The sequence below is a fragment of the Toxorhynchites rutilus genome, chromosome 3 (genome assembly GCF_029784135.1).
Source record: "Toxorhynchites rutilus septentrionalis strain SRP chromosome 3, ASM2978413v1, whole genome shotgun sequence".
NCBI classification, from domain to species: Eukaryota; Metazoa; Arthropoda; class Insecta; order Diptera; family Culicidae; genus Toxorhynchites; species Toxorhynchites rutilus.
In genome coordinates this window covers 215778165-215800194 of record NC_073746.1, presented here as the reverse complement: position 1 = coordinate 215800194, position 22030 = coordinate 215778165, and the positions used below count along the sequence as shown (strand labels likewise).

The 22030-nt window shown below is 38.6% G+C and overlaps 2 protein-coding genes and 1 long non-coding RNA gene across 3 annotated transcripts; 2 read left to right on the top strand and 1 right to left on the bottom strand.

Moving 5' to 3' along the window:
- Positions 1 to 3868: 3868 nt before the first annotated feature.
- Positions 3869 to 5706, top strand: LOC129775047 (snRNA-activating protein complex subunit 3). Its single transcript, XM_055779231.1, has 2 exons — positions 3869 to 5264; positions 5344 to 5706. Exons 1-2 carry the CDS (start codon positions 4437 to 4439, stop codon positions 5680 to 5682), a joined length of 1167 nt encoding a protein of 388 aa, XP_055635206.1. The 5' UTR covers positions 3869 to 4436; the 3' UTR covers positions 5683 to 5706.
- Positions 5707 to 9899: 4193 nt separating this feature from the next.
- Positions 9900 to 17295, top strand: LOC129775049 (uncharacterized). Its single transcript, XR_008742842.1, has 3 exons — positions 9900 to 12943; positions 13014 to 13261; positions 13335 to 17295. It is a non-coding gene; the product is annotated as an uncharacterized LOC129775049 (long non-coding RNA).
- An 84-nt stretch (positions 17296 to 17379) lies between these two features.
- Positions 17380 to 19366, bottom strand: LOC129775046 (zinc finger protein OZF-like). Its single transcript, XM_055779230.1, has 2 exons — positions 19170 to 19366; positions 17380 to 19063 (listed from the first exon to the last, which is right to left on the bottom strand). The coding sequence occupies exons 1-2, from the start codon at positions 19311 to 19313 to the stop codon at positions 17927 to 17929; spliced, it is 1281 nt and encodes a 426-aa protein (XP_055635205.1). The 5' UTR covers positions 19314 to 19366; the 3' UTR covers positions 17380 to 17926.
- Positions 19367 to 22030: the final 2664 nt, after the last annotated feature.

The window sequence follows — 22030 nt, the reverse complement described above, 5'->3', positions numbered from 1 at the left end:
GTTGCCGGCGCCAAGCGAATCATTTTTAGCAAACGTGCGGATGGCAACATGTGCGACGCTAATTTCCTTAAAAATGACTCTTCTAGGGGGATATCTTTTCAGCAAACGACAATAAGCTGAATCTCAAATCCCTAACTGAACATCTTGGAATAATATCCAGATTGACTACATGAGGGGCTCAGAATACAAGGGGTGTAAGTGACTTGATCGATTTCTCTTCATCAACTTTTTATTTAGTTAATAACTCAACTGCATCAACGTTCCAATTTAAGTTTGCTATAGAATCCGATAGATGATGTTCTGATCTATCTTCCACATTGTCAAATACAGCTGGGAATGTATTTGCAGCTAAATTATGACCAAAAGAGAAAGACGATGTAGAGAAATCGATCAAATCACTTACACCCCTTTCATTCTAAGCCCCTCACATGCAAGCCATAACGGAGACCTTTTCATCCCGGCCCTTGAGCATCCCTTCAAACTCACACTGTTAACCTATAAGTTCGTAAGTGGAGAACCCGTCAGGTTCTAATGCCTTGCAATATGAGATGCTCTTTCAGAGATGCAATTGTCATTTAAACAATTGGCGGAAAAATGCAGTTTGTTCATTTTATAAGTTAAATTATTTTTGCCTTTGATAACAATACCTTTTTTATAGTGTTGATCAAATTTCCTGTGCGCGCGCTTTATTTTCGAGAGACGAGTATCGATTTTCTCTTCCTCACAACCCTTCCATGTGCAGACGATGAGATCGGGCTTTAGCACGCGAGCTTGGGATTGGCTCTTTCTCTTTTTTTTTCGTAAAATATCAGTAAAATTTCAGACTTCCTGTGCGCGCGGCTAAATTTCGAGAGACGAGTATTGATTTTCTCCTCCTCACAACCCCTTTATGTGCAAGCGATGAGACCGGGCTTTAGCACACGAGCCTGGATTCGTTGCCTCCTCTTCTCTTTCGTAAAACATTGAGATGTGCTCAAGAATACTCCGTTGCACCTCAACATGAGTGATGCACATGTGTTGGTGCTCGTGAGACTTTCTCGTGTACCTGCTTCAAAGTGAAAATTGGTGCTGTCGGGGGAAGTTGTGCTTCTGGTGTTAAAATGTTAATCTTCGTAATATGGCACGTAGAACAATTAGTAATGAAGAACTGTTTCACATAAATATCGCTGCTAAAGTCATCCAATAAATTCATTCATTTGTTGCACAAAGCTCGCAATGATTGTGTGAGATATGATGCTGAATAGGGCAAAGCACATTGTTTCTTCTATGTGCTGTGCGAGATCTCAGAAGGCCTAACCAAATGTCACTTTGAGGCAGGTACACTAGAAAGTCTCGCGAGCACTAATGCACGAGCATCTCTTCGTGTACACAACACATGTGCATCGTTCGTATCGAAACGCGACGAGGCATTTCCTGAACACATTACAAAAATTTACGTAAGAGAAGAGAAAGAGCCAATCCCAAGCTCGCGTGCTAAAGCCCGATCTCATCGCTTGCATATGGAAGGTTTGTGAGGAAGAGAAAATCGATACTCGTCTCTGGGAATTTCAGCGCGCACAGGAAGTCTGCTCGCTCGGCTGCCTTCTACCTCGCTCATTTGTTGCAGACAGCTCTCAGTGACTTTGTGAGATGTGAGACTGGATAACGCCAAGCACACTGTCTCTTTTGCGTGCTGTGCGAGATCTCGGAAAGTCTAGTGTAGATTATCATAAGAAAAATAACACTCCTGATCATTGGATCTTTTTTGACAGCCGTTCGCACTACCTAAGTTTAATATGCTTTTGCAATTTCGAAAAAACCTATTATTTCATCACATAAAATACATATTTGATACGTAAAAGTAAATTTTTACCCATAATTTTTATTTTAAAAGCATTTTTATTCCACCTGAAATTCCACCATAATTATTTTAGCTTGCCAATGAAAGCACACGAAGGTTAATGCCGTCTACGCTAATATTCTCTTCAAAATCAGAATCCGAATTGGTTTGCGATTCCAATAATACAAAAGCAATACAATAATACAAAACAATACTTGGAACTTGACAGTCCGATATCACATAACTAAAATGGCTAAACTCGGTAAATAATGGGATTTTCGAAAAGCCTTTTTTGAGGTATATCTATAAAGTTGCCTAGGATATTGCCGAAAATGTCCTATTATTCGTGTCGCATTACAGGTCTATCCAATTAGTTATATGTCAAATTAGAGGTAACTCACTGTATACAATCGAAACAATGAAATCATATTTCCATGTTTTTCTTCCAAGTGTAGAAATGTATATAAAACGACATCCCTAATTTCATGAAAACATTAATGTGCGATTCACATAGCACGTTACGGAGAAGAACGTCTACGTTCCGTCAACGTCTCCACCAATTCACACATGCAGTCAATGCTTCCACCAGCACCGTCACGTCAAATGCCAAACGAATGATTCAATTAATTTTATTCATGGTGTCGCCACCTACAACAATTTTGAATTGCAATGCACTCTTTCAAATCAGCATGTCTAAAATTAGTTTCGAATTTTGGAAAATTCAATGAGAATCATTGAATTCCATTGTTTAAATGCTTAAACCCCGTAGTCCGACCCTTATTTCTTCTTCTTCTTCAATGGCACTAACGTTCCTAGAGGAACTTCGCCGTCTCAGCGTAGTATTACTTGCGTCATTTTTTATTAGTACTTAGTTGAGATTTCTATGCCAAATAACACGCCTTGAATGCATTCTGAATGGCAAGCTCTAGAATACGCGTGATCACAGTGCAAGTCGGAGGAAATTTCTTTGACGAAAAATTCCCCCGACCAGAACGGGAATCGAACCCGAACACCCGGCATGTTAGTTATGACGCTAACCACTCGGCCACGGGAGCACACCCGATTCTTATTTAACAGTAATAATAAATAGAATAATTCTCTCAACTAGTCGCGAATGATTTTCACTCCGAAATTTGGAGCTGAGAGATATGTTGGCATAAAAAGTACAGTAAGTTACTTATAATGCGATATGCTGAGGCACCACTCAGTGTCGCATTGGAGTCGATTTTGACCAGTAATTGGACATTCGCGACTGGTGGTGACTTTCAATGTGGGGCCATAATTTGGGCCCCGAAATCAATATTTACAAAAATGTCCAATTAGAGGTAAAAATGTCTAATTAAACGTGTTGCATCACAGATCGGTTAAATTAGCTTAATGTCGATTTAGATGTAAATTACTGTACAACCAAATCAAAACAAAAGCCGAGACACAAAGCCCAGACAAAAACCAAACGAGCCGTCCGTCAATTATTCTTTTCTACAAATCCTGCCGGTCGTTTTCGTTGAACGTATGCTGACGGATTGTTACGTTGCTGGTGTATGTGAATGTTTTCATGGGAATTGCATGGTAGAATCATTGACGTATCATGACGTGATGGGACGTGAACGTGACGTGTATGTTGTATGTGAATCGCACTTAATGTGCGATTCACATAGAACGTTACGGAGAAGAACGTCTACGTTCCGTCAACGTCTCCACCAATTCACACATGCAGTCAATACTTCCACCAGCCCGTCACGTCAAATGTCAAACGAATGGTTTATTTAATGTATTCATGGTGTCGCCATCTACAACAATTTTAAATTGCAATGCCCTCTTTCGAATCAGCATGCCTAGAATCAGTCCTAAATTTTGAAAAATTCAATGAAAATCATTGAATTAAAATGCTTGAACCGCTTAGTCCGACCCTTATTCAACAATAATAATAAATAGAATAATTCTCTCAACTAGTCGCGAATGATTTTCACTCCGAAATTTGGAGGTAAGAGATATACATATTGGCATAAAAAGTACAGTAAGTTACTTATAATGCGATATGCTGAGGCACCACTCAGTGTCGCACTGGAGTCGATTTTGACCAGTAATTGGACATTAGCGACTGGTGGCGACTTTCGATGTGGGGCCATAATTTGGGCCCCGAACTCAATATTTACAAAAATGTCCAATTAAAGGTAAACATGTCTAATTAAACATGTTGCATCACAGATCTGTTCAATCAGCTTAATGTTGATTCAGATGTAAATTACTGTACAACCAAATCAAAACAAAAGCCGAGACACAAAGTCCAGACAAAAACCAAACGAGCCGTCCGTCTCCGTCAATTATTCTTTTCTACAAATCCTGCCGGTCGTTTTCGTTGAACGTATGCTGCCGGGTCGTTACGTTGCTGGTGTATGTGAATGTTTTCATGAGAATTGCATGGTAGAATCATTGACGTATCGTGACGTGCCGGGACGTGAACGTGACGTGTATGTTGTATGTGAATCGCACTTAAATCAGCGCCATTCTCTTTGTTTCTCTTTACTGCAAATAAACATTGCTTATCAAATGCATTGTGGATGCATTTAAATAAAAAAGTATTATTCTACTTGGTTTTTGTGCAAAGAGACCTAGAATGGACCAAATTTACAAACCGAAATGTACCAATATAATATCTGTCAAAAAGAGCCTACAGGAATTTCAACAGCAATTGTTACCGACAGGATCGGATAGCATTCCAGCGACAGAGGAGGAAATCGCAGGATGTATAAAATTCGACGGCACGAATAGTCAATTCAACGACCTGTTGCAATCTGTGGATTTAGAGCATAATCTTTCGAGTACTAAAGATTTGCGGGTTGTACCATTTCATCCGGCTCGCGTGCAGAATCTTCAAAAACAGGTTGATATCCCAGAGAAAGCGCTCAAATTCAATTGTGTGCAAAATGCCGTCAAAATTACTGGGAGACTTAGAAAAAATCTTGATTCCAAAATTCGTTACAACAAACATAAATATTCTGTAATGCCTCGGGAAGAATCTGATATTGAACCTTATACCGAGATGTTACTTAAAATTCGGTTTTATGAGCCGTTTAAGTACAAACCGGGTATCCGACTTGGTCATCCAAAATTTCACCAAGAATTCTTCGTGCTGGGATCACAAGGTTTATGTGAGCTGAGAGACAAAATCTATTGTCAGTGTGATTTGGGTCCGTTTTACGATATCAGCACGATCCCGAATGATGCAATGAAGTCTCCTGAGCGCGACGATTCAAAACCTAATCCTGGTTTCTTTTTTGTTCACGATACATTTTACAACGATACGAGGAACAAGGAAAATCCCGATTATTCCGAGGTGATTTGTAACTGGGCGGAAAGACAGAAATACATCGGACAACTTAAAACCAAAAAGATGGAAGAGGCCAAATTCGAGGATCTCGTTTTCCGATTGGGCTATCCACAGGTAGGTCTTCATTTGTTGCATTGCAAATTGATTAATTAAGTTTTCGATTACAAAACTAATACTATTTTTAAAATGTCAGGTATATCAACATCACGGAAACTGCGAGCACCTATTTGTTATATCTGATTGCCAATTGTTGACCGCTTCCGATGTGCTAGTACGCAAACGTTACCCGATCCTGAATTCTTACGCCTTTCCGCGATCGATTCCTTGCAACATATGCGGACACTGCGAAGCAAACTTCATCGTTAAGAATAGTGATCAGCATATATTCGATCCAGCCTATATTTGTCAGGTATGTTTCGAGTCGTATCACTATAAAGACGGGAAGAAACTTGGCGAATTCGAAGCTTTTCGATTTCTAGGCACCAAAATTGCTGTTAAAGACGACGAAACTGAAATTGAAAGTCGCATTTAAATAAAAAAAAATGTATTTATTGTAGCATTATTGTTTAAATGTCTTATTTTAGTTAGGTTTTTGTTTTTCTAACTGCATCCTAAGCTGTTGATTGAAATCATCTTCAACATTATCATCATCCCAATTGTCCTCCCATACACTTAGCTCCTCTTCATCCTCTTTAGTGCCAGTCCAGTCTGAAAGGGGAAGCTATGAAAATCTGTCGAATCATGGTAATATTCTTAGGTTACCTTCTGCCGGGAATTCTTCGAATTCATCATCCTCTTCTAGTAGACCTAGATCTACTTTAGATTTTTCTTTATTCTCCTTGTCGGCCATACTATTTCTCTTTAAAACTGATTATTATAAACGGAACAAACGGGAATGATTTCTCAGCAAGTTTTATTGTATTCAAGCAGATCTAGTATGCTTAAATGTCAAACAATTCATTTTTTTTCTGATAGGTGGAACCAAACCAGGGATGCCAGATATGAAAACATGTTCTCATTTAGAACATATTAAGGAGCTTATACATTGTTTAACCCAAGGTGCGTATATATTCTTCTTGGATGGCACAAACGTTCCAGTGGAACTTTGCCTTCTCAACGCAGGTATAACTTGCGTCATTTTTATTAGTAGTACTTAGTTGAGATTTCTATGCCGAAAACACGCCTTGAATGTATTCTGAAGTGGCAAGTTCTAGAATACGCGTGACCACAGTGCAAGTCGGAAGAAATTTTTTTGACGAAAAATCCCCCGGCCAGAACGGGAATCGAACCCGAACTGACATTTCGAGAGACGAGTATCGATTTTCTCTTCCCCACAACCCTTCCATGTGCAAGCGATGAGATCGGGCTTTAGCACGCGAGCTTGAGATTGGCTCTTTCTCTTCTCTTACGTAAAACTTTGTGATGTGTTCAGGAAATGCCTCGTCGCGTTTCGATGCGAACGATGCACATGTGTTGTGTACACGAAGAGATGCTCGTGCATCAGTGCTCGCAAGACTTTCTCGTGTGCCTACCTCAAAGTGACATTTGGTTAGCCCTTCTGAGACCTCACACAGCACATAGAAGAGACAATGTGCTTTGCCCTATTCAGCCCTATTGCGAGCTGTGTGCAACAAATGAATGAATTGATTGGATGACTTTAGCAGCTATATTTATGTGAAACAGTTCTTCATCGCTAATTGTTCTACGTGTCATATTACGAAGATTAAAATTTTAACACCAGAAGCACAACTTCCCCCGACAGCACCAAATGTCACTTTGAGGCAGGCACACGAGAAAGTCTCGCGAGCACCAATAAATGTGCATCACTCATGTTGAGGTGCAACGAAGTATTCATGAGCACATCTCAATATTTTAGGAAAGAGAAGAGAAGGAGCCGAACCCAGGCTCGTGTTCTAAATCCCGGTCTCATCGCTTGCTCATGAAGGGGTTGTGAGGAGGAGAAAATCAATACTCGTATCTCGAAATTTAGCCGCGCGCACATGAAGTCTGAACCTTTTAATATTTTACGAAAGAAAAGAGAAAGAGCCAATCCCAAGCTCGCGTGCTAAAGCCCGATCTCATCGCCTGCACATGGAAGGGTTGTGAGGAAGAGAAAATCGATACTCGTCTCTCAAAAATAAAGCGCACACAGGAAGTCAGATATCAGGTGAAACAATCATGAGAAATGTACTTTCGGCCATATTGGAATTACTGTCGATATTGTTCACAAACAGCTCTGGTGAAATTTCTACTTAACGTTTGGAAGCGATATAAAATTGTCGAACAAGAGCGGATAGCAATGATTAGAATAAGCAGGTAATGCTACAATCGGTGGCAGTTACTATTTCGACTAAGCCCAATGGATCAGCTAGTCAGCAACAACTACAAACGACGAGAGTTGTTGCCGGTCGGAAGAACAGAAAAATCATTTGATTGCTGCCGGCGGCTCTTTGTAAATTGCTACAACGCCTATTAGAACGATGCCTCATATTTTCATTCTCGAATTTATGTGAAAAGAAGGGATTGTAGAATTTCATTCTCATCCAGTTCATTCACTACTCTCGCATGTGAATTCAAAAATGGCGTATTCTAGCAATAATAGAACAAACAACCGCTCCACAAATCGCAATGCCCTTCCTATTGAAGTGATGATGTTGCTTCAGCTGTTACACATATATGTATACGCACCTTGGTTTAACCCAAGGCGCCTCTATATATACCAGGTGAAACAATCATATGAAATGCACTTTCAACCATATTGGAATTGCTGTCGGTATTGTTTACAAATAGCATCAGAACGCTACCGGCGGCTCTCTACAAACTGCTGCGACGCTTATTCGAACGATGCCTACTTTGTCCGGCTTTCGCGAATTTATGTGAAAAAGACGGGATGATTTTGTAGAATTTCATTCTCATCCAGTTCATCCACTACTCTCGCATGTGAAAATGCAAAAATGTCGTATCCTAGCAATAACAAAACAAACAACCCCCGCTCCACAAACCGTAATCCCCTTCTTATTGAAGTGATGATGTTGCTTCACCTGTTATACATTTATACAAGCGCCTTGGTTTAACCCTGAGAGAGAGGAGCCAGCTCGCGTTTGTTGTGATCGCCCTTATGTCAGCGCGAACCAGTCACGGTGAACCAAGGGGAAGTATTGGAATATGTAGAAAATTTTAACATGATATTTTTTCGCAAGACATTTTATAAGAAAATAATGTTGACGTCGGACTACATCTTTCATTTCTATACCGGGGTGTAAGTTCAAAGCTTCGAGGACGAGAGTGTTACATTGGAGAAACAGAATTTTGAGCAATATTACCTGCCGGTTGAAAGAAATAGTATGATAACCGCTTCATTCGAAAGAAAAAATATCTACGTGTGATATGTGTGTTACTTATTGATCCAAAAATTTGTTTCCAAAGCTCAAAAATTGCTTTGAAAGCAAGCTATTGAAATCACAAAAATCTGTATTTAAGCAGGTAGCAGCTCCGAAATCCTGATGAATGGAGTCACCACCAAGAGCATGTTTGTGCAAATGAAGGGCACTGGAGCATCGTGTTCGTTCAAGCAAGGCCAAAAAGGAGTCCACCGAAGAGAAGAATAGTATCGCTAAGAAGGCGACCAAGAAAGCGTCAGCATCGAGCTGGTGTGGCTGCCCGGAAGCAAAAGTCAAACAAATCCTCGAGCATCGCTGCATACAAGCCGAAGCCATAGAAATCAGAAGCAGCTTCGTTAAAAACTACCGTCGCCACACATAACGCACAACACGAGAGTGTTTTCAGCAAATCAAATCCAGTTCTTTTCAGAAAGAGTATATCAAATACTGCGCTCAAATACATTCTTTTCGTAATTTCTTCGATCAAGTGCGATCAACGTAAAATTACATCTTTCGAGAACTTATAAGGGGTACAATGAATCTTGAGAAAAACAAACGGGAAGTGGGTATTGTGAGGAAGGGCAGAGTGCTTATTAAGAATGCAGACACAGCATCATTTTGATGGAACCTATTCTTATTTCCATCGGACACAAACAAAATTCCCTCAAAATGCACCTGGGAGAAATCAATGTTGACTCTTTTCATTGGGAGATTAGCGCTTATTTTGTATATTCCACATACGCTGTATATTCAAATTGTATCGGAGAATATACAATTATGGCTCACATTGCAAAAATCGATTCACCGAGCTTGCAGCAATAAATCAAACTGGAACCAGTTAAAGAATGAAAGAATTCACGAAAATTGAATGAACGATCGGAAAAAGTCACAAATGAGCGCAAAACACCCATTAATTCACACAAGAACTCCACCGGTAAGCAAATCATAAAAATCAGTTTACTTCTTATTTCGGATATTTTTTAGAAATCATCGAAATAGTTCTTTTAGACAACTATATCGGAATTATCAAAAGTAAAAAAAAAACTTGTTCGAATGAGCCGATGCTGCTGGAAGTCATGATGTGGGCTGACCTGGTACATATTTTATTATTTCCTAATCATGTAAGTGCTCAAATTTTTATCCCCCATATATTCCTGTTAGGCGTAGTCCTAAGTCAAAAATAAAATCGCGGATAAAAACGCACAAATGATCTCACAAACAAAAGTTCACGTCAAGTTTCAACACTTTTCTTATAAATGAATGACAACAACTTGCTTGATTGAAATTGTCCGATTTGAATTTTCTTGATGAGAATTCGTAAAAAGAATAAGAAGAAAACAAACTATCTGTCATTCAGCTGGCTCCTCTCTCTCAGGTTTAACCGAAGCAAAATATTTGACTTATTTTGACGGATAAAATTTGATCAACATGTACTGACGAGATAAAGGATAGAAGATGGGAAGAGGTTTTGGCTGTCTTATATTTTGAATGTACAAGAATTCTCCTCTAATTCTACATCTAGCTAGTTGGACAGACCTGTAATGTATCACGAATAACTGGATATTTTCGCCTCTAATTGGACATTTTTGTAAACATGCATTGTGCAAATTTCTACAACACGATAAATTTTTGGGAGTGCACGCGCAGCCATGTTGCAACAAGCGATACAGACTAAAGCGAAGACAGCATCTCTTTCGGGAAAAACGCAGCCTGGACGAGAAAGATTGTGAGGAGACGGAGCGGCTTCATCGTTCTTGAGAGTAGCGGAAGATGGACCAGGTGGAGCAGAACTTGGAAAGTATCGGTGCAGTCGGGAGTTGAAGAACTGCAGCTGTGAAGTGAGTGCATTGATGGAACAATGTTGTGAATCAGATCCAAGGGATGTAGCATCATTGTAAATAAATAAATAAATAAATATACACAAAAGAACACGGAAGAGAAGAATCAAATGGAGAATGTGCCATTCCGAGTGTTCGTTTGCAGTACTTGGCGCAGTCTAAACAACCAGACATTTATTTCGCAGCCAACGTGGTCAGTTCAAATCCGTTGCGGCAACTTTACATCTGATGCAATTGGCGAACAAGGAAATCGGATATTCCTTCAAAACACAAAGATATAGATAGGCCCTATGGATTCAATAATTTACGAGGGGGAATGTATGAAAGTAATAATTTATGGGATTAGAAAGGATATAGTCCAAATCCAATAATAACCCTTAGTTTTGCACCATCAAAATAATTAATCAGATCTAGTCATAGAATGTTGAAATAGGACGAATTGATCTCGAAATATGCGAAAAGCTAAAATACATGACAGTGGACTAAAAAACTAATTTAATGTAGACATTAGGGTGCCAATGAAAATGGTCATCTCGAGTTTCAATAAGTTACCCCATAAAAAATGTTTACCACCTCGAAAAAACACCCTATGCCAAATATCAGCTCAATCGGACTTAAGGGAGAGTGGCGCAAAGCGGTCAAAGTTTGAGTTTTTTGAAAATCTATTTTGTAACTTTTTTGAAATTTTAGGGTAGATTTCTTCCCATACATTCATTGGCACCCTAGTAGACATATGTCTTTTGAAATTTTACTGTAGAACATTAGTGAAAGCTCTAACATCTTGTGCCGAATCAGCACTTTTTTTCAAGAAACAGAGTTATGTGGAATTATTTCTACTCTATTGACGTCTAATACTCATATACAGGTCGGACTCGATTATCCGGGATTCGATTATCCGGAATTTTAGACTCGATTATCCAGAGTATTTCATTTTTTGATTTTTCTTATTTTTAGATCGGAAATTTTTAATAATCAATATGGGTATCAAATGAAAGGAATTGACTAGTAGAACACAGTTATTTATGAAAAAAGTAAATCCAAGATGACGGACACAACAAAATGGTGGATTACATATTTTCTCAGAACCCCATCAATATGTATATCAAATGAAAGGGATTTACTAGTAGAATACAGTTATTTATGAAAAATGCGAATCCAAGATGGCGTCATATATATTTTTTTCACTACCCTATCAATACGGGTATGAAATGAAATGGCTTGACAAGTAGAATACAGTTATTTGTGAAAAATGTAAATCCAAGATAGCGGCCACTACAAAATGGCGGAAAACATATTTTCTCTGAACCCCATCAATATGAATATCAAATGAAAGAGATGCAAAAAATACATAGTTGACCGTTTAGTGGCGGCCATTTTGGATGTGTATTTTTCATAAATAACTGCGTTCTTATAGTTAAGGCCTTTCATTTGATACCCATATTGATTGGGTTGTGAAAAAATATATATGGCGTCATCTTGTGGTAGCGACCATTTTGGATTTGCATTTTTCATAAATAACTGTGTTCTACTAGTCAATCACTTTCATTTGATATACATATTGATGGGGTTCTGAGAAAATATGTAATCCACCATTTTGTAGCGGCCTCCATCTTTTATTTACATTTTTCATAAATAACTGTGTTCTACTGATCAAGCCATTTCTTTCGATACCCGTATTGATGGGGTTTTGGAAAAACCCATATTGAGAGAATTTTGAGAAAATTTGTAATACGCCATTTTGTACCGGCCGCCATCTCGGATTTCCAATATCATGGAATACGCAGTTTTATAATGATAACCCTCAGTTTTACACCATCAAACTAATAATTCAGATCTAGTCATAGAATGTTGAAATAGGACGAATTGATCTCGAAATATGGAAAAGCTAAAATACATGACAGTGGACTAAAAACATAATTTAATGCAGACAGATGTCTTTTGCAATTTCACTGTAGACCATTAATGAAAGCTCTAACATCTTGTGCTGAATCAGCACTTTTTTTCAAAAAACAGAGTTATCTGGAATTATTTCTACTCTATTGACGTCTAATACTCATATACAAGTCGGACTCGATTATCCGCGATTATCCGGAATTTAAAGATGTGTTCCAAGTTTCAGATCAATCGGTCAACAGGAAGGGGGTTAAAATTATATTAATATGGTACAGCTCTACAGCCAAGATTACAAATTTACAAAGTTATAAAGTCTCAAACATACAAACGGGTCAAGCTAGATGAAACCGTTTAATAAATAAGTGCAAACCATAATTATATTACGTTTACCGAGAGAAATTTGTTTTTTTTTTGACTCGATTATCCGGTGTGAAAAAAAAAAAACAATACTCCGGATAATCGAGTCCGACCAGTACTCTAATTCTAAGTGTGCTATTCATTATAAAATATTAGTAGGCTTTGAGATGAATTGTAAAAAAGAAAGGCAGAATAAAGATAGTTCCGGAAGTGTAAGACGTGTTCAGTGATTGGGAAACCAAATCTCCGAATATTATACCTTATCCGAATCGGGATTACCACATCTGGCGACGAGGAGCGGAAACGTACTCTTCGCACTTTAAAGGTAAGAGCGAGCACATATTAAAAGACGAAGTGACAGTTTCTAAGATTCTGTTAAAAATTTGTGGTAACAGAAAATAGGCAACAGCCGCTGCAATAAGCAGAAAAAGGTTATTTCCGCTGCTGTAGAGCAGGGACAGGCGTCGAGCCGCTGCTTGAAATCAAGGCATTAGCCGCTGCGTAAAGGCAGAAAAAAGGCGTGTTAGCCGCTGCATGTGAGCAGAAAAGAACAGAATCCGTTGCACGTGAGCAAGGAAAGGCGTGAAGCCGCTACCTGAAGTAGAAATAGGCTCAAGCCGTCGATTTGAATTGGAACGGAAAGGTAAAAAAAAACCGTTGAGGTTGTTTTTGCGTTGCTATGGTCACATAATGAACATAAAAAAAACAATTTTCAGCATACAATCCGTCGCCTACTGAGCGTTTCTGATGGAGAGTTGGAACATCAATCCCTTCAAATTCAGTCATCTTCCAGATTCGCAAGTTCGTAAAGAATGGTTGCGATGGAAACTAAATTTCGAAGTAATCGTCGCTGCTAGTGAAGAGAAAAATGCTACCAAATTGAAAATCTTTTTACTGGCGAAAGGCGGACTCGAATTGCAGGACTTGTTTTACTCGATCGATGGCGCAGACGTTGAAGGAGATGCTGAAAAGGGAATAGACCCTTTTAAAACAGCTATTGGAAAGCTAGATGGACATTTCTCGCCGAAACAGCACGATTCGTTCGAACGGAACGGGTTTTGTAAAATGGTTCCAACGATAACTCCGGAGGGAACAAGTGAGCCATTGACCAAGTTTTTGATGCGATGTACCGAAAAAGCGAAAAGATGCGATTTTGGGAAAACAGAAGCAGAAAGTCGAGATTTGCGTGTTATCGACAAAATTATTTACCACGCACCGGCTGAGTTGAGAGAACGATTACTCCACGAAGAAACGCTTACGTTGTCACAAGTATCCAGGATTATGACTTCGTTTGAATCGATTAAACAGCAAGTTCAAGCAATTGCTGGAAATGGTAACGGTGATGTAATGACAGTTCAACGTATGAGTCAAGATAATGTGAATCGTATATATGTAAGTGGCAAGCCAGCGAATGGATGTTGTTATCGATGTGGACAAAGGAACCATTACGGAAATGATCAACAGTGCCCAGCTCGTAATAAAATTATGTAAGTTTGGACATTTCGCTCGAGTGTGTCGGTCAACGACGAAACGTAGGTATGAAGATCCAATTCCATATCCAGCTCGTAAGAAAGTTAAAACAGATAATGTACGAGCGATATCAACAACAGAGAATGGAAATAGTTCGAGCTTCATTTATAATATTGGTGATGGAGATGAATTCCTTTGGGTTAACGTTGGAGGTGTACTTATTAAGATGCTAATTGATTCCGGTAGGCACTTGGCAAAGCATGCTTGAGCAAGGAGTTAAAAGCTGAAACCGAAACAAGTCCCAAATACGATTCTGCGTGCGTATGGCCGTAACACGAAACCCTTAGTTGTGTCACATGTTCACATGTTCACAGCATTGTGTCAGTTGGAGCGAGACGTTTTCCGAAGATAAAAAATGTTCAGCTGATTATTCCAATCAACAGAGACGTTGCTCCAATAGCTCAGCGAGTCAGACGTCCTCCGATTGCACTCCTGAGTCGAATCGAAGAGAAGCTGGACCAATTACTCGTAGCAGATATCATCGAACCTATGTCAGGAGCAGCGCCATGGGTTTCACCGTTGGTAACCATTGTCAAAGATAATGGAGATCTTCGTCTTTGCGTAGATATGCGGCGTGCCAATCAGGCTATCATGAGAGAACATCATATGATGCCCACGTTTGAAAGCTTCCTTCCAAGTTTGAAGACAGCCAAATACTTTAGTCGGCTTGACATCAAGGATGCATTTCACCAGATTGAGTTAGCTGAAGAATCACGTTTTATTACAACCTTCATATGTCACAAAGGGTTGTATAGATACAAAAGACTTATGTTTGGCATTTCTTGCGCTCCAGAAATGTTCCAAAAAACTATGGAGCAAATTTTGGCCGGGTGTAAAAATGTCATTAATTGACGACATTTTCATTTTCGGAGAAACGGAAGAAGAGCATAATATTGCTCTAGCCAAAGTTCTATCCGTATTAAAAGATAATAACATTATGCTGAATCAAGATAAATGTATATTCAAAGTCCAAAAACTCGAGTTTCTTGGTCATGTTATTTCATCTGAAGGAATATGACCAACTGATCAGAAAATTCAAGCTTTAAAAAAGTTTCGTGAACCTCGTACCTCAGACGAAGTGAGAAGCTTTCTTGGTTTAGCTACATATGTTGGAAAATTCATACCTGATTTAGCAACAATCACTGCTCCATTGCGAGAACTAATCTGCGTTAACAAACCATTTAAATGGACGGATGAACATCAAAGAAGTTTTCAGAAGCTAAAACAGTTGATATCGAATGCTAGCACTCTTGCTTTCTTTAATGATTCTTTCCGCACAAGGGTTGTAGCTGATGCCTCCCCGGTTGCTTTGGGTGCAGTTCTTGTACAATTTGCAGATCACACTGATGATTGTCCACGTATAATCAGCTATGCTAGTAAAAGCTTAACTGATACTGAAAAACGTTACTGCCAAACGGAGAAAGAGGCTTTGGCCTTGGTATGGGCAGTAGAAAAATTCTCAGAATATTTGATTGGCAGAAAATTCGAACTGGAGACTGATCATAAACCACTTGAAGTAATTTTCAGTCCATCATCCACGCCGTGCGCAAGAATCGAACGATGGGTCTTGAGATTACAATCGTTTAGATTCACGGTGAAGTACCGTAAAGGAAGCGGAAACATTGCAGACTCTTTGTCTCGGTTGGTTTGCTCGGATGGTGCTGATGACTTCGGAAAGGACAACAAGTTCATGATTTTGGCAATTCAAGAATCTGTGGCGATAGATGTTAACGAAATTGAGGAAGCTTCACGTGATGATCCAGAGATTTTTGCAGTAAGAGAATGTCTTCGTGCTGGAATCTGGAAAACCCCAGTAACAAAACACTTTGAACCATTCCAAAATGAGTTAGGTTTTATAGGAGATATTATGATCCGAGGTAATAAACTGGTGGTTCCCAAGAAATTGAGGGAACGGATGTTACAGCTGGCACATGAAGGTCATCCCGGAGAATCTGTTATGAAGCGACGGTTGCGAGATCGAGCATGGTGGCCTTCAATGGATCGTGAAACAAAGGAGTACTGCAAAGCATGCGAAGGTTGTCAGTTGGTTGGTTTTCCGAGCCGACCAGAACCAATGAGCAGGAGAGAATTACCCACGAAGCCGTGGGTTGATATCGCCATTGACTTCATGGGTCCCCTTACTTCAGGTGAACATCTACTGGTAATTATTGACTATTTCAGTAGATACAAGGAAGTTGAAATCATGAATCGCATCACTGCTTCTGAAACTGTTGAGCGCCTAAGCAAGATTTTTACCCGCTTAGGATAACCAAAAACCATCACGCTGGATAATGCTAAACAATTTATTGGCAAAGAATTTGAGGAATATTGTAAGATTCATGGTATTATTCTAAACCATTCAGCCGCAGGAAAACGGTTTGGTGGAACGACAAAACAGGTCACTGCTAAAACGATTGCAGATTAGTTACGGACTTGGCAGAGACTGGAGAAAAGATTTGAAAGACTATTTAATCATGTATTACACAACAGTTCATTCCACAACGGGTAAAACACCAACAGAATTGTGTTATCAGAAGCAAGTTACCAGCCATTGATGATATTGAGACAACTCCACCTGCATCTGACTACCGACATCAAGATTTTTTGAACAAACATAAAGGAAAGGAGCGAGAAGATATGCGACGACATGCGAAGACTTCTATTATCAGCGAAGGGGATACTGTACTCATGAAGAATCTAACACCAAGAAACAAATTAACAACAGCATTCAATAAAACCAAATTTACCGTATTGGATCGGTCAGGACCAAGAGCAACTGTTGTAGACCCGAATTCTGGAGTAACATATCAAAGAAATGTCGCTCACCTGAAGAAGATCGTTAACGTGCCTGAAACTTCGACAGAGGAACAAATAAATGAAAACGATCCTGAAAAGTCAATAGACGAAGAAGAGGATTTTGCAGGATTTGGCGATGAAGAAAATGAAACTTTCAACACTGGATTTGCTCCTTTGCTTTAGACTAGTAATGAATACTAATGGTGTGGTTGACGAACTTTTTTAAATGATCAAACATTGTTAATTTTATAAAATTTCAAGAAAAGGGAGATGTGCTATTCATTATAAAATATTAGTAGGCTTTGAGATGAATTGTAAAAAAGAAAGGCAGAATAAAGATAGTTCCGGAAGTGTAAGACGTGTTCAGTGATTGGGAAACCAAATCTCCGAATATTATACCTTATCCGAATCGGGATTACCACACTAAGGGTGGGTTTAGACTAGTGATATATTCATGTGAAGAAATATGATGAGATTTATAGAAATCGCATCAACCGTTTACACTAGCGTGAACTTCTATAATGAATATATTCATATTTTCGGTGAATTTATTCACCTAAAGTAGAACTGCATCCAACTTTAGTGATTTCTCACCAGTGAGAAATTCACAAGCGTTTACATATGCTGAATTTATTCAAGTTATATATACCTCGAATAAGTGTATCATATTTATTCTCACCCGTTTACACCTATTTTCACGTGAATAAATCCATCTATAGCTATAGATCTCCCTAATGTAAACCCGCCATAATTCTATAACAATCCCTTCGTAGTATTAATTGAAGGCTCAGACCTATCCTAAATAATGCTGTATTTGTAGAAACTTCTTAAATGAAATCAAGTTATCAGCTGTTCTTCATTTATGTCCTCGATAACGTCGCGAGGAGAAGAGTCAGAAAATGTACTTTCGAAAAAAATTACTTATCTGATATTGTATTTTTTTTTAAACATTGTTTTATCTGTAACATAAATAATAATAAATTTAGACTTCCTTATTCGTTTGAATACCTGCAGCACTCTGAGCAGCATGAATCTTGAGGTGTGTGTTAAGATTGCCGCGCAATGTAAATGCTTTCGAGCAAATAAGACAAACGTGCTTTCGCTCTTTTGTGTGACGAAGATTGTGTGTTTTCAAATGGGCTGCTTGTCTGAAACACGCTCCGCATGTTCCACATTTATAGGGTTTCTCATTCGAGTGGATCAACTTGTGTGTTCTAAGCGTAGAGTAAAACTTGAACCTCTTAGGGCATATTTTACAGGAATATGGTGTTTCCTTCGTGTGGGTTCTCAAGTGGCCATCGTGAGCGGCTTGATTGTTCGATTTCTTTCCACAAAATGTGCAAACACATATTTTCATCTGTACTCGTTTGGGTCGTTTCAGCGTTGGATCTCGCAACTCTTGGGGAAGATGAGATTGCTCGTGGAAGATTAAAGATTTCTCCGTTTTGTATTGCCTGGAACATTTACGACAAGAAAATCTTACATGCGAGTTGTGCACGGATGAGTGAGATTGTAAAACGCTTTTTTGAGCAAAACGCTTGCCACATATATCACATTCAAATGGTTTGACTCCCTCATGAATCTCTTGTATATGACGACGAAGATTAGCTCTGCTAGAATATGGCTGAGAGCAAAGCTCACAGAGATATTTTCTGGGCTTTATACATCGTTCTCTCTGGTGAAGCTCAAGATGAAACTTATACTTGAACCATTTTGTGCAATTTTTGCATTGGAAACGTCGTAAGCCGTGAACTTTAATATGCTTACTGTATTCATCTCTTTCGTTGAACCCAGTCTTGCAGGTCTCGCAACTGAATTTGGATCTGTACCATTGCTTTCTTTCCTGTGGTATATTTAGTTCATCATCTTGTTTGGAATCTGAATCACTGTCAGGTTCTGATTCCTTGTAGCATTTGCTGTTCTTTAAATTGGCTGAATTTTCTCCATCATCATCTATTGTTCCAGAGTTGAAATTATCGTCCACAAGATACGATCCAGAAATTATTCCTCGCCATTTGCTGTCGGACCGTAGACATTTTATTTTGAAATCAAAACAGTTTTTCAATTCGATCGCGCAATTTTTACATAATGTTGTAGGAAGGCCATCATCGGTTGCTATCTGTGCAGGAATAAATGAAGCTGAGCGTTATTCAAAAATTATGCTACTTATAATTTGAATCTTGGATTACACCGTTGAGTCAAGATTTGTTTAAAGCAATATTTACCTCTATATCGGTAATAATAAAGTATTTGAACGCCAATCTTTGTTCGTTTTCGTCAATTATATCGATATAAACATCGGATGTTTCACATATTCTACATAAATCTATAATAGATTCAATTGGGAGTGTTTCCAATCCAGAAGTCATTTTTTTTAACTAAACCAAAACAATGTATGGAGCTCAGCTGTTTGTTTGTATGCAGTTTTTGTTTATCATTGAAAACAAATCCTGAAATTCATCTGTACTAAAACATACACTAGAAGAAAATGTTTCTAACTGAACCCTTAATAGTCGGAAAGTTGGTAGAATGTACACATTATCTAATCCAATCTTCAATCTTCGTAAAGCGAACCATATGTCACGTGTATCACTAATAGGCATGAGTAATTTCACTGGACCCTATTGGTATCCTCGTGGGAAGCGTGAGAAAAAATGTATAGGAGGTTGAATACGTCTCCATTGTTGACGTAGGAGCATCAACTTATTCCATACGGTTCACTTATTTTGTTCTTCGGATATTATAGAAAAAATCTAAATTTCAGTGTTAAATCTTTAGTAATTTTAGTTTTGTTGGTTGGTTTCCGTGATTTTGTAGGAACAGCAACATCTGGTCGGTGTGAGGTTAGACCGGACCATGTGACATTTTTATGATTTCCCGAAAAACGCGCTCGAAGTTTGGTGCTGTGAGGGGTTTTCATTGTGCATTCGAAATCATTTCGATACGTTATTCCTGCTGTACGCGTGATTTGATAATGTAATCAATGACTCGAAATTTTCAATTTTACAACTTGGTCCCATCTTACTTCCAATTATTTGTTAGTCTGAGGAAACCGTCTGAAGCGAAAACATTAAATATAGAGAAAAAATGGCGTAATTGGCGACATTTTCAGAAAGAATCGATATATTTGTCGACAAAGCTACAATTTGTAGTGATACGAAAACTGACAGGCCTGAGGGAAAGAATTTGGGTCAGCTAAAAAATAAAAAAAGACGTAGCCGTATAAATTCAGAAAGACTCTATTTACAAAGTACAAGAACATGGAAATCTGTTTGACGTCGAGAAGGGGGCCGTTTGAAGTACTACGCAGTGGCGTCGACTGGGAGGTGCGAAGGTGTGAACCACCCCCAGGTAAACAATTTTAGAGGTGTAGAAATACCCTTACCTTAACAAATACTTCACCATTCGGCATACACCATATACAGAAAGCAAAGAGAGAGGGGTGCAACTAGACACTTTTTTTGCGATTTTTTTTTTGTGTGGTATATTAAACGAAGTATATTTGACGAAGTTATCGTCCATTTAGTTTTTTTCGATGGTTTATATTCATTTCAGTGCCAAAAAAGCATATTTGAGTCTCAATTGTCCATACCTGAAATCATTCCCCTCCTCCCATCAAATGCTCTAAGTTTTTCTAAGTTTTTGCATGGCTTGATTTCTAACAGCAACAAGTTTCGACATGCAACTAAAAGCACAAACCAGCCACGGGCAACCGAAAAGGAAACAAAAGAAAATTGCACAGTGAACGGCGTGGATTTGAGTTATTTTCTTGGGGGAAATTTTTTTTATGCGGTCCCTATCTACCGCACAAATTTTTTTTTTCAAATGTGTACCGAACACGATTTTTTAAAGCTACTGGTGAAGTTTTGCAGGATTTTTTTTATGCGATTTTTTTGTGCGATCCCTATCCCCCGCACAAAAAAAGGTTTACCTGTATTAACAAAAAGAGTTTATTTCATTTGTTTAGACACCATTAAAGTAAATGTCGTTCTGGAATGTTGTATGTGATTAGGTTTCGCTTGCCAGTAGAAAAACTTCCTCCACTAAGGGTGGCAGCTGCGCTTATCTCGAGCATGAGAAAGTAATGCAACTTTTTTCGAGGCCAGTAATATAAACAGAATCTTTTTTTTTTTGAGATTAACGCAAAATGATGAGAAGTGTTTATATTGCTAGTGCTTTCAAGCCACCAATATATGGCGAACGCTTGTTTGGCGCTTGGTTTACGTTGTATGAACGATGTCAAGAGGTGCAATACCACCGAGGCAATGCTAAATAACATGTAGCATGATATTTGATACTTGCATGTGTTGTTGTTTCCTCGCCGTGCAAAAGATGTATTGATGTAGTTATGAGATGTGGAATAATGGTGATGGTACAACATGTATATAATCGACTGTAGCCGAGTCTATGTCAATTGCGAAAAAGGTCACCAGAATAACGATAGATGTAAATTTTCAATGCATTGACATGAAATCAATTGCGACTTATGATCAGCTAGTGTATTGTTTTGCGAGGGCAAGAATGAATCATCAATCAATTATCGTCAACTGATTCTACAATGAGAAAAACATATCAGAGGTTATTCTACTAAGCAGTTGTTTCTAAAGTTTCACAGCACTATAGAATAATATCCGAAGGTATAAACAAGCGATTAGTTCTACGTCAACAATGCGGTCGTATCTTGGACACAACCTCCTATAATTTTGTTTTCACCAACATTGCCCGAAGATTTTTTTGTATGGCTCTACAGTTCCATCCAAATTTCACTCGTGTTGCCTTGTTTCCTAATCGCTCATTTGCTTGGTACAGTTCATTATACAGGGTATTTCAAATTAAACGCTCACGCAACAAATTTTAATAACTTCTATAAAAGTGAACTGATTTTAATTTTTATTCAGATACTATCATCGATGAAGCGAAAAAAAAATTGTGATGGTGATGATCTTGCTGCTTTGTGTTATTGTAAACAAACAGCGCTTCAATTCACTTAGTGTACTTGTATTGATAACTACCATACACTGTATGATTTTGATATGCGTGTGTCCAAGTGCTGAGCGTAAACAACTGTTTTTGCAATTTTCAAGTA

Bases quoted from the DNA above. Each gene is read 5' to 3' on its own strand.
- LOC129775047 (XM_055779231.1), top strand. From the start codon at position 4,437: ATGGACCAAATTTACAAACCGAAATGTACCAATATAATATCTGTCAAA. The intron at 5,265-5,343 runs GTAGGTCTTCAT...TTAAAATGTCAG, and splicing joins TCCGATTGGGCTATCCACAG to GTATATCAACATCACGGAAA.
- LOC129775046 (XM_055779230.1), bottom strand. From the start codon at position 19,313: ATGACTTCTGGATTGGAAACACTCCCAATTGAATCTATTATAGATTTA. The intron at 19,064-19,169 runs GTAAATATTGCT...ATTCCTGCACAG, and splicing joins TTATTATTACCGATATAGAG to ATAGCAACCGATGATGGCCT.